This window comes from Diabrotica virgifera, chromosome 7, assembly GCF_917563875.1.
Source record: "Diabrotica virgifera virgifera chromosome 7, PGI_DIABVI_V3a".
Lineage (NCBI taxonomy): Eukaryota > Metazoa > Arthropoda > Insecta > Coleoptera > Chrysomelidae > Diabrotica > Diabrotica virgifera.
The window spans coordinates 196,376,670-196,389,915 of NC_065449.1; the positions used below are offsets into that span (position 1 = coordinate 196,376,670).

Sequence of the window (13,246 nt, forward strand, 5' to 3'; positions counted from 1 at the left end):
AGAATAATACCTGCTGGCTACGGGAATAAACAAATTGATGCGTCCGTTGAATATAATATTTTCTTGAATATTTTATTAGACACCAGGTGAGAATCTTGACGGGTACGAAGTGATGGAGATTATTTACAAGCCAGCTCCACCTCGCGAAATGAATATTTATTATGGAATGATATAGTACAGAGGGTGTCATTGAATACAATGACTATTACCGTAAATAATGTGGTAAAGATCGATAGAAAATACCAATGAGTCGCTCACGAAATATTCATAAATGTTGAACAGTAACTTTAAAATATCACAAAAAATTTAAGTAAAATCTTTTATAAAAGGTTTATTTATTAAAATTCCCTCAAAAGGGCTACATCACAAAAGCATAACTAGTTTTCGATCTGATTACAGATTATCATCAGTGCTGACCTAAAATAAGTATAACCTAATAAGCTAAAGTAAAATTTAAAATGTTGACTAAGGTTGAAAAAGATATAGGTTATACTCACAGGATGCTGATATGCTAAGCCTCCAAAATTGAAAATATTTGGGTAAAAACCCTTTTTACTTCAATAGTCATGGAAACATTGACTATAATTATTATATTAAACATGGATGTATTAAATATCACATGATTAGGCCTCGGGTACCATTTTACCCTCATTTGAGTTGAATTCGTTCCTAACATTTTGAACAGTCGTTGGCAACTAATTATAGTAACGGAAATCGTGAAAGATGTCAAGACTGAACTGTCATTGCAACAGCAAGTACCAATATGTACCTATTGGTTATATAGCCAACAGTATAAGACTTGTTGAAATTAAAACAACAGTAACGAACATCACTTTACTATGTTCAACAGGCAATATGATAAAGTATAGCTACGGTGACCATATGTACTTATTTAAGTAGGACAGTACTTATTTTCAAATATTGTCCTAATGTACTTTAAAACCTTTCTAAGGACACGCAAATGTACTTATTTTTTTCTAAAAAATGATTATTTTATCTTTTACTACTTTTAAACAAATTTCTTTGTATACTGCTCCATGTATTGCAGCTTTTGTGTCTTGATGGTTTCCAATATTTCCATTCTTTTGTTGACTCTTCTGATGACTTCGTTGTTTGTTATAGGCTCGGTCCATGCTATCTTCAGGTACCTTCACCCACAGTTCAAATGCTTCCAAATTTTTAGTAGTCGACGCGTTAATTGACCATGCTTCTATCCCGTAAAGTAGAGTCGAGAAAATATAACACCTTGCCAGCCTAACTCTCAAGTCTTAATTATTTCAATTGGAAAAAATATTGCCGTTTCAATTGCCGTTTTGACCTACTTAATTATTTCAGTTCTCTTGCACAAACTACCTTTCTCATTTTATTGAAGTTTGTTCTTGCTTTCTCTATTCGAACTTTGATTTCTTTGGAGTAATCGTTTGTGTAATTAATTATTGTGCCAAGATAGTTGTAGTTTTCAACTTGTTCTAAAGTTTTACCTTTAATTGTCAGGCTTTTATCATTACTTTGGGTTTTTGATATCCTCATAAATTTAGTTTTCTTGATGTTTACTGATAATCCATATTCTTCTTCATACTCAACTATCTTGTTCATTAGCTTTTGGAGGTTGTCCGCTATTATGATAGTATCGTCCGCATATCTAATGTTGTTAGTTGGCGTTCCATTTACCTTTATTCCTGCTGTTCCTCCCTCAAGAGCTTTTTTCATAATTTCTTCAGAGTATGCACTGAATAGTAGTAGTGACAATAATACACACCCCTGTCGCACTCCTTTTTTAATTTCGAACTCTTCTGATGTGTGTTCGTTAATGCGTATGTGTGCCTGCTGTTTATATTTAATATAGATTTGTTATAATTCAAAAGTCATTGTATTGCAATTGTTTTGCTTTAAGGACGTCCATTAGCTCTTTGTGGCGGACTTTATCGAAAGCCTATCGTAATCTATGAAACAGACATACATATCCTGGTTCACATCCAAGCATCTCTGCATTAGTACGTTGAATGCAAACAGAGCTTCACGGGTACCTACGCCTCTACGGAATCCAAAGTGGGTTTCTTCAATATCCATATCAAGTGTTTGGTAAATGCGTTTATGAATGATCTTTAAAAACATTTTAAGTGTGTGAGACATCAGGCTTATGGTGCGGTGGTCGTGCACAAGACTTTACTGCACAAGTTAAACATTTTTACACAAAATGTGTAACCTACCTAGAAAACTGGAGTACAGATGATCATGAATTTAAAGTATTCAAAAGGATAGATCTAAGAAGTGAAATAACATGGAACGATGTTTGTTATTCTCTCGAAGCTTTTAAATTGTATAGGTATCAAGGCAACCATGTTAAATGAAGATCAACTCTTTGACGAACTGGGAATTTTGAAAGACGGTGGCTACAAGTGAAAAAATTGCTGAGTGGAACAGAGAAGAAAATAGTCAGGATCGATGGCTTCAAGTTTTTAAGTGTGTGGATCATGGACGTATAAATAAAGATCTTTATAATTAAAAATCTTTATTTATACGTCCATGGTGTAGATCAATTCAAACTGAAAAACTTACAAATATGCGAATTTATTTTTTGTCTTCCGGGTACTGGTGCGGCTATCGTGCGTTTATTTTCTGTAATAAATAATTATTGGACGTCGGAAAAGTCACAAATGTCCATATCCACTCTCAAGGCAGCGATGCTGGTGTACGCAAATTTTGATGAGACTTGTATGAAATGTTTCATTTACTTCAGTCGAAGCCGGACCTTCTTAAATTAATTTTAAGTTCAGAAAAATATGAATGATGCAGAAAACCGGAAGAAGATGAGGCTATTCCAGGTCCCTCATCTAAAAACTCTTAATTACAGGCTTGTAACTTTTTCAAAGGTAATATAACGTGTTATGTTTAGTTTAATTGATATAATTTTTTATGGTTAGCTACATAGTTTATTTATTTTTAATGCCAAAAAGTTATAATATTTGTCGAATAACAAGGTACATTTTGCGTTTTTAATACATTTGTGTTTTTTGTACTTTTTTTTCTTTAAAAAGATATGGTCACCGTAAGTATAGCCAATATATTAGGTGAAAATATTGGAAACCATCAAGACACGAAAGCTGCAATACCTGGAGCATGTTATGCATAATGAGAGATTCAACATACTGCAATTAATTTATACAAGGGAAAATCCAGGGCAAGAGAAGTGTAGGCTCATGGTTGCGTAACTTGAGGGAATGCTACGGATGAACATCAACCGAACTATTCAGAGAAGCAGCATCTAAGATCAGAATAGCCGCGATAATTGCCAACCTCCGTCGCGGAGATGGCACGTAAAGAAGAAGATTAGGTGAAGAGCCAAAAATTTTTTTAGTCAAAATGAATTAATTTTGGAATAAAAATGAATGACAATTACGATTTTTTGAAATTATACTTCTTTAGGCGCGATTGGGAATTAGTATATTGTGCAACAAGTGCAGAAAGGTACTAATTTCTCACGAGTTTGAAAAGTTGCGGTACGAGCGCAAGCGAGTGCCGCAATTCAAACGAGTGAGAAATTACCTTTCTGCACGTGTTTCACACTATACTTTTTCTACAAGCACAGTTTTTCCTAAAAATAAAAATCACAATTTCCAAACGACGATTAATTATAATAGGTACCTATGTGATAAATTTTAAACTGTATTTAATTAATACCTACTAATCAATTTAAATTCCTTATACCTAAATAAATTGCACAGAAACCATTAAAAAATTAATGCACTGCCTTAATTTGTTTAAATTTAAACAATTTAGACAAGGCGAAAACGGCGGGTTCGAAGGGAAAAATATTCCCATGAGATTTTTTGCATAATCACATTCGTGAGATATCCCAGAATAAGGTACAAGAAGTCGCCTACGTGAAAAGTGGACCAATTTTTTTTTAACAATTTTTTTTAATCAAATTGCAAGAATCAATATTCTTGGCCCGGACAATTTTTTCTTTAATTTTTTGGACCGTTCTGGACAAAAAAGGTCTCCTATAATTTTTCTCTAAAGTTGATCGTTTTCGACTTATAAGCAATTTAAAATTGAAAAAAACGAAAATTGGCGATTTTCAAGGCTTAATAACTCGGTTAAAAGTTATTATTATGAAAGTCAATATATGACTAAAAGTTTAAAGCCCCCCCTAGAAGATCCTGAAGAAATTTTTGTCATTATTTTATTACTAAGCTGTTATTTTTAAGTAATAATAATAAGCGCCATGCACGTGTGCGGCCGCTGTAAATTCTGAGTGCGAGAGAGAAGCCATTCCAGCAGTCCAATTGTGCATCTTACTCGCACTCACATTTACAGCGGCGTCAATACGATCTAACCGCTCATTGTTATTAATTAAAAATAACAGCTTAGTAGTAAATTAATGACACAGATTTCTTCAGGATCATGTAGCGGCGACTTTAAACTTTGATTTAGTCACTTTCTGACTTTCATAATAATAATTTTTAACCGAGTTATTAAGTTTTAAAAATGGCCATTTTCGCGTTTTTCAAATTTTAAATTGCTTATAACTCGAAAAAGATCAACTTTAGAGAAAAATTATAAGAGAGCTTTTTTGTCCAGAATGGTCCAAAAAATCTAAAAAAAAATAGTCTGGGCCAAAAATATTGATTTTTTGCAATTTGATTAAAAAAATTGTTAAAAAAATTGGCCCACTTTTCACGTGGGCGACTTCTTGAACCTTATTCTGGGATGTCTCACGAATGTGATTATGCAAAAATATCTCATGGGAATATTTTTCCCAACGAACCCGCCGTTTCCGCCTTGTCTAATTATTACACATTATTGACATTATATTTATGCAGTCACGGATTTACACAAAACCTACTTCATTCGACGTCTCTTGCACAGGTTGCTAAATCCTTATTGGTTATTTGATAATTATAAAATGTTTAATAAGAATAAAATTGTAAAATAAAACAGTTGTAACATCCATAATTTAGTTTCTATGCTACAGTTAAATATAATAATTGTCTTATAGGTTATATATTTGTCTAAAGTTTAACCACGGATGTAAACAGAATATAACGTTACTCAGAATGCGGTAGTCCACGGATGTAAACAGAATATAACGTTACTCAGAATGAGGTAGTCAACTGTGCAGAAAAGAACTTTGCGGCACAGAAACGTCACTTTGCGGCACAGAAACGTCACTTTTCTGCACACTAATGTCAAATATCTTATACTGTGAGAAAATATCAAGTTTGCTAACATAAAACCGTGCAGAAAAGTGCACTTTGAATAGTGGTTGTAGAAAATAGTTATTTTCCTAACTAGTGCGGAAAGTGATACTTTCACGCACGAGACTGCCGTTGACCCGAACGACGCGAAAGCGGAGTTCGGGCAAGCAGTCAAGTGCGGGAAAGACACTTTCTGCATGAGTTAGGAACAATATTTTTTCTATGGCCCTACGTTTGGAAAAGCCACAAAAATAGAGTTATATCAATTTTTATTTAGAAGTGAAAATACACAAATTAATTCTTTGACAAGGTTGTCAAAACCAAACTTTCAATATAATGGGTTACCACGACGACGATATTGGTGTCCATGACGACGATTCATAACCATTGTAATTGTCTACTGCTCTGACTTTTAAATATTATGTCAAAATAATTTTATTTCATCGAATTATCGCGCTAATTTCATTAAAACATGAACACAATAAGATAAATTTGAAATAAATTAGTAAATAATATCTAAATATTAGTTTATTGTATATATTATAATATATTATAATGCCATATTACAAGGTATTTTACTTTCCCGCACGGCGTGCGGGAAAATTTACTTTCACGCACGCCATGCGGGAAAATGCAACTTTCGGAAACGAAATGCGTGCGTGAAAGTGGTCCTTTTAGCACGGCCGTAGAAAAAAGTAGTGTTGAGACTGAATTTTTATAAAAATGACAGTATGAAGTACACGCGCACACCGACAGTACGAACTTAGTTGATGAAATCTTTCAAATTACGTAGGTACCGTAAAATGGGGTGACTTTGACCGATTTTGTACTTTAATCCTATAAAAATCATATTTTAAATTTTGCTACATTTTTCTATATGCAAATATGTTATGGGTTTAGGCGTCTACTTTCAGTAGCTTAGATTATAATTACAAGAAAATAATCATGACTTAGAAAAAAAAAATAAAAAATGCCTTTGGTCAAAGTTCACCCCATCTGTCGGGAAGTTGGCCGTATATGTATTTTGCCTGTAAAATTATTTTTCTTGTAAGTGGGGTTAATTTGACCGTTTTTTAAACCATTTTTTCTTAATTCGTTATATCGGTGGATTTACCAACCCTTTTTTTTTTTTTTTTTTTTGAGTGAATTTGATGGCCTTGGCCGAGCCAATTAGCCAGACATTTTGTTATTTTAAAAACAGACAAATTTGATTTTTCAGTCAGAGGAATTTTTTCTGTATTTCTAACTCTAAACACATAACAAACTAACATTATTATCTACAATTATTATCTAAATAATACTCTGTTTTGGTTGTTCATTGTACCAACCCTTGGAATATTAATTCTTTTTTTTAATTAAAAATGAATTCTTAGATATTTATAAATTTGAATCGTTAAAAATAATTTTAAAAATTATACAGGGTGGCTGAAGTATATCACAATAGATATTTTTCTATGTTTTCGGTCAAATTCGCCCCAGCGGTCAAAGTAACCCCATTTTACGGTACCTATATATCAGTGAAAATAAAGTGTGAAAAAAATACGTAATTGTCACTACAATCTAACTGTAGCTGCTCCTGTAATAATATTTAATCCAAGAGATGCCATAAGTCAACAATTTTAGAACCCAAATATATGGGTGTTTTTAGTAAACATACCTATTTATTATAATTTTTGATATATTTCACATATTGTTATTTAAAGGGCTCTCATAGAAATGTTTAACTCGTATTCCATCTTTTCTTAAAATTGTGTAATACACAACAAGATTTTACAATATTATCTACTAATTTTGTTTCCACATCTAGCGCCCGGTGAAAAATGCGCTATTTATTTGTTAAAACTTCAAAAGCATCCACATCTAAAAGTGGTTTCGATGTCATCAATAATTGGAAAAGTGATGTTACTATTCAGAAATTTATAAATCGCAGTGTAGCCATCCTCTGGATTCTTTGCGACATCGACTTTTTTGTCGCCGCTACTACAAATCGCAAGTGGAGGGCTAGCCTTAATAAATGAAATAAATCTTGTTGCTGTATGAGTGACACTCCCATCAAGTGTGATATTATGATCTAACAAATAAACGTGTTTCCAGTATTATTACCCATTGTTTAGAAATCAATAAGTAATTAAATAAATAGATAAAATTTTATCCTACAAGTAACAACTGACTAACGATTTAATTTGTATTGTTTTTGAGTTGCCTTTTCAATCTTTACTTATGGTAATGGATGCATTAAATTGATACTATATTAAAATAATAATCAAAGTTGGTCGGATACCAACACTTTACGACAATCCTAAATAATTGAATAATAGCCACCCACTATCTAATTTTATGTTAAAGTAAGCACTAAAAGTCAACAACACGCCATGGCTACAAACGTCTACGTGACGGGATGTTCTTGGAACATCTCTCGGAGAATATGGGAAGTTTGCTTCCGTTTAAACGACCAGCAGTGCATCTTAATGCTTTTCCTTTTAGGTATGGTCATGATTGTGTCTAGAAATGCACAATCATCATTTAAATCATTATATATTTAAAGCCTTAACATCCAACATACGAGAGTCATTCGTAAAATAAGGTTCCCTATTCCGTTAATAAAGACTGCAACGTGCTGGGAGAAATCTGGCAACACTGCCTCACACATAAACTACCCCCCCTCTCTCTCTCTCTCCACCACTTTTGCCACGCTGATTGCTCAGTGTCGGCCTATCAGTTTTCGAAGATGGGGATCATTTTTTTTCAGTTGTTTGTCCATTTTTCAGACTATTTTAATACTTAATAGAAAAATGCTAATATGACAGTAAGTGATAAACGAACCACTCATGACAAAAATGATAATTCCGTCATCATCATCATCATTCAGCCTTCAGCGTCCAAAGTTGAACACAGTTCTCCCTGCATCCGAGAGCCAGTCCAAGTAACGACCGTTCCATTCAGCGTTGGGCCCATAGACATAATATGTTCCACTATAGTATGGGCCGCTCTGTGAATAGAGGTGTAACGCCAATTTTAACGACGTCATTGGCCAATATTCACTTTGAGTGGTCTAGCCATCTTTGTCACATGCGCGGGATCGCTTGGTAAAAAGAGATCGATAGACCACCGATCGACTGCCCGTGCGTTACGCTATTTTGCTTAGCATGCCTTGTCTATTCTTATTATGTCTATGGTTGGGCCACTCGAAATTTGGTTGCTGTACCCTGGGTTATAATACCAATAAGCATAATAATACCAATTTTGACATATGCATCTCTCGCGTGGGGACACGTATGCAAAACAACAAAAAGAAGATCCAAGCGGCACACAACAGCAGCCTAAGGGAAGCACCGATCGTCCCAAGATACGTGGCGGAAAGACGCCTATTCAGAGAGCTCCAACAAATCAGAGTGACCGACATAATGACGGAAAGAGCCAGGACAAAATTCCCAGAACTGGAAAATCATCCAAGTCCCATACTGCGAGAGATAATGCGATACGACGCCTTCCACCGATGGAAGCACAAAAGTCCATAACAACAAATAGTGGTGTAAAGAAAATAAACATCAGAGATAAAAAAAAGAAATAAATAAAATGACAGTAAATAAGATATAAAATAAGAAATAAAATAAAAGTGGACAATACGTAGCTCCATCAACAACGACAAGGCAATTAGTGTGCCGACAAAACGACAAAAAAAAATTACAAACACCGGCGCAAGCCAACAAAAAAAATTTCTAACAAAACAAAAACACAAAAAACCCGGGCAAGTAGGGTCCAACTCTAGGCACCAGGTTTCTGAACCGAGCTTAACTCGGTTCAGAGGCCTGGGCCCAAGCAAGCAATTTTAGTGCCGCAGACAAGTCACAAGAAGATAACAGGCATATAGCGCTTCACGCTGGCCTGATTTGCAAATCGATTAGGGCACCACGTTGGAATTCTATTACCCAGGATTCCCACGTGAAGAGCATTTGGCTGATAGTTGTGCCCTATCGCGCATCAGCGTGCTATAGGAGGAAAGGGATGGCCTGGAGCATTGGAGCACGGTGGAGTGACTCCTGTCTTAGACTCGAGTTAATACACCTCACTCCAATTAATTGTTACACCCAATCGTACTTTCTTAGGGGTGAACAAGTCTCACGGGTCGGGTTGAATAAAACGCTTGCTTGCTTGCTTGGAAAGTGTTTCGGCGCAGTAAGTCATGACTGGAAGCACACATTGGTTGAACGTGTTTTTCAAATAATTTGGCATGTTGCTTTTGAAGATGTCCGATAAAGCTTCATATGCGGTCCATGCTAAAGAGATTCCTCTTTGCAGTTTAGCAATTTGATTGTCCTCGGCAAATGGGATTACATTATGATCTAAGTATTTTTTATATTGATGAACTAATGCTTTTCGTTGCAGTCGACTTTTGAATTTTAGCTTGATACCAGATTTGTCATGTATTCTGTCTTTCCAAGATATTTGCATAGTCATCATAATTTCGGTTTTATTGATTTTGATGTGTATGTATATCATACACTCTATTATTTTAATTAAATCATTATTATTTCTATATAAATAACAACACCCATTAATTATCAAATAAAAACGTCATAACTAAGCTATTTAGATATCCGCCTAAAAAACTTTGAACAAATTATATTTGTCAGTCAAAGATAGTGATTATCTTACCTTTTCGCATATACTCCGACAAGATCCAGTTGCATGAGAACAGCACATTAAATCTGAAAGTTAAAAACAAAATCGTTATTCATTCGATTAAAAAATGTAATTCTGTCAATATAATTCAGCTTGTGAGAAGTTTATTTGTGAGTCAACGAAAAACAGGATACGAAAACAACAAATTAAACTTTTTACCACGCTTTTTGAACTTTTTTTTATTACACAATCTTATACTGTCAACACTGAGCTGCCTTTAAGTTTGTAAAAATATTATGTGGTCACCTTAATCATTATAACTGATTACCATACATTTTAAACTTTTCAAGAACATTTAGATCAGCGTCTAATTCTGTATGAATGTCTGTTACAATCTATAAATCATATTATTACTCCAGGGTAATAAGGTTTTTTCCATGACACTTGAACAGCCAGGGTACTGCAGCGTTTTTTCGACAGGTAATACCTATAAGAGCCAATTGTAACTATTTCCTGCGTAGGATCTGGCGGCCATTTTTATTTATAAACAATTAAGTGTCAAAAAATGGCATTTTTCACTTTTTGTTCAAATCAATGGAAAACAGGGAAACTTATGGTTTTTTTAGTACAAATATTTTCGAGATTATGGAAAAATCTTTAAAATTACTTATCTCAAAGTTTGATATACTCATTTATTGTTAATATAATTTCGAAAAAAGGTCGGAATTAAACAAAAATTATTTTCGCAATAACTGTTGTAAAAATTAGTGTACAGCTTTGAAATTTTTGTCAAATAAGGATTCTTTGGTGCTCAATATCTGATAAAAATTTCAAAGCGATTCATTCAATTGTTTAAATTTTATTCAAATTGTTTATCCCAGAGAGCAATTTTTTGCAATAACATGCCAGAAGAAAATGACGTTAGAACCATTCCACAGGTGTCAAATGAAAGAGCATGAGCTATATTTTCAATTTGGTTTAAAAAAGTGAATAAAAAATGCATTTATTAGTAATAAATAATTATGCAAAAGTATCGTAAATCTTTCCTTATAAATTTTTATTTTGTTATATAAAAAATTATACATATTTATTACAATTTTATATCAGTTATGATATAGATAACATTACTTGGTAGTCGTGTACTTAAAACAGGGTAAAAAAGTTAATTTTTTTGGAAAAAGTTATTCAAAAAGTTTATAAAGAAAAATTGACGATACTTTTGAATTATTTATTACTAATAAATGCATTTTTTATTCACTTTTTTAAAACACGTTGAAAGTGTAGCTCATTCTCTTTCATCTGACACCTGTGGAATGGTTCTAAGATAATTTTTTTCTGACTTATGTTATTGCAAAAAAATGCTCTCTGGGATAAACAATTTGAATAAAATTTAAACAATTGAATGAATCGATTTTAAATTTTTATCGCATATTAAGTACCAAAGAACCCTCATTTAACAAAAATTTCAAAGCTGTACACTAATTTCTACAACAGGTATTGAGAAAATTTTTTTTTTGCAATTCCGACCTTTTTTCGCAATGATATTAACAATAAATGAGTGTATCAAACTTTGTAATACGTCATTTTAAAGCTTTTTCCATAATCTCGAAGATATTTGTACTAAAAAAATCATAAGTTTCACTGTTTTTCGTTGATTTAAAAAAAAAGGGGAAAATGCCATTTTTTGACAGTTAATTGTTTATAAATAAAAATGGCCACTAGATCCTACGCAGGAAATAGTTATAATTTGTTCCTATAGGTATTACATGTCGAAAAAATGCTTCAGTACCCTGGCTGCCGAAGTGTCACGAATAGGGTATATTTTTGTCTTATTACCCTGGCCTATATCTTATGAGTTCTGCTTTGTACGTATACCTATGTGGGGTCCGATTTCCTAATTACAATTTTCCATAAGTTTGTCTTTTGGATCATACCAATATTAATCCCTTCCACATATTTTTCTAAGCATCTCCAATTAGGTCTTTGGCCTTCGGTTGAGATTCACCGGTGACTGCTGCAATTGACCCATTACTTACATCCAACAGCAATTGTTGAATAGTAGAAAAGAAGTAGTTCATCGACAATAACGGAAGATATCGGACCACCAATAATATTATGACAATAATAATAAAGTCACCGGCAAAATTAGCCACTTAGATAGACCAACTTGTATTTCTTTCAATTTGCAGAAATTGTCAATCTTGGACCACATTTTTATGAAAGATATGGTGAAAATTACCATTGAGGAAAAGAAAACAATACAATTATTGACAAAAGGTCGTTGATCAAAGGACGCTAGGCAAAAATCCAATGTTTAAAAATCTTCGAACAAAATTCAAACAATCATAATTTTGAACATCATAGTATAATAGGGAACTTGCATAAATTTTTAAATATTAAAATAATGTTAAAAAACATAAGGTAACATGATCTTAAAACGCTTGCATGCGAAAAAAACAAATATTTTTAACCCGTACGCTAATTACGGCGCTTTGAAAATGCTATAAAATTCAAATATCTTAGGAGGCTCTTGAACGTCCTTCTATTGGTCTGACGTCAGAGGCCACAATCATCTACGTCTACGATTAGGTATTACGGGTGTATTACATTTTAATCGTATTTAAATGGATATTACCAGCAATTATTTGTATTCTTGCATAGTTCTACAATCAGTTTATTTACTTTAAAGTCAAATTTATAAATCTTTAGAAATTACTAATGTGTTTATAACGTATAAGTATTATTACTCACGAGGGGTTTTCAAAAGAAAGCGATTAAGTACAACAGTTCATTTTAATCGTCTTTAATTGAAAATTCCTACGTATTATTTATGTTCATCTTATATATTGTAAGTAGTTCCCCAATCAGCTTAGTTTCAAACTGAAATTGGTACCATTATATGTATTATAGTAAACGGTTTTCCCCGTGGGTTTCATCTACCTAACTCTAATCGAAGGATTTCGTATATCCTGGAAAATATTACGGTGTAATTTGCATAATAATAAAGAAACTAAATTTTTATAAAGTTTATTATATTTGATTGTAATGTTTATTAGTACCTACTGGAGCCTTTCATTATTGTGTTCAAAGCCTTCTGAGAAAAGATTATGGTGATTAGCAGATGTACCGATAGCCAACAAAACCCTTCTTTACAAAGTTAATAATACGCATAAATAAGAAGAATCATTATTGTAATTTTACAAGTTAATATCTTTATCATCTCAGCTTATATGGGCCATACCACGAACATACGCCTGTTTTGGATTACTTCGACAACGAATATTTTACTGTACAACATAAGAAGTACGAAAGTAAATGGCGCTAATAATTATTGCAATAAACAACAATGTAATTTGCAATTTACTTTCGTTCTTCTTGTTTTGCACAATAAAATATTCGTTGTCGAAGTACAGTACAACCTG

The 13,246-nt window shown here is 33.1% G+C and overlaps 1 protein-coding gene across 1 annotated transcript in view; it reads right to left on the reverse strand.

Annotated features, from left to right (window-relative positions):
- Window positions 1–13,246, reverse strand: part of LOC114332297 (reversion-inducing cysteine-rich protein with Kazal motifs) — a 408,801-nt gene that overhangs the window by 332,398 nt on the left and 63,157 nt on the right. Inside the window, exon 2 of the mRNA XM_050656164.1 lies at window positions 9,858–9,910. Coding sequence (XP_050512121.1) covers window positions 9,858–9,910 — 53 coding nt within the window. The remainder of the gene's footprint in view (window positions 1–9,857; window positions 9,911–13,246) is intronic.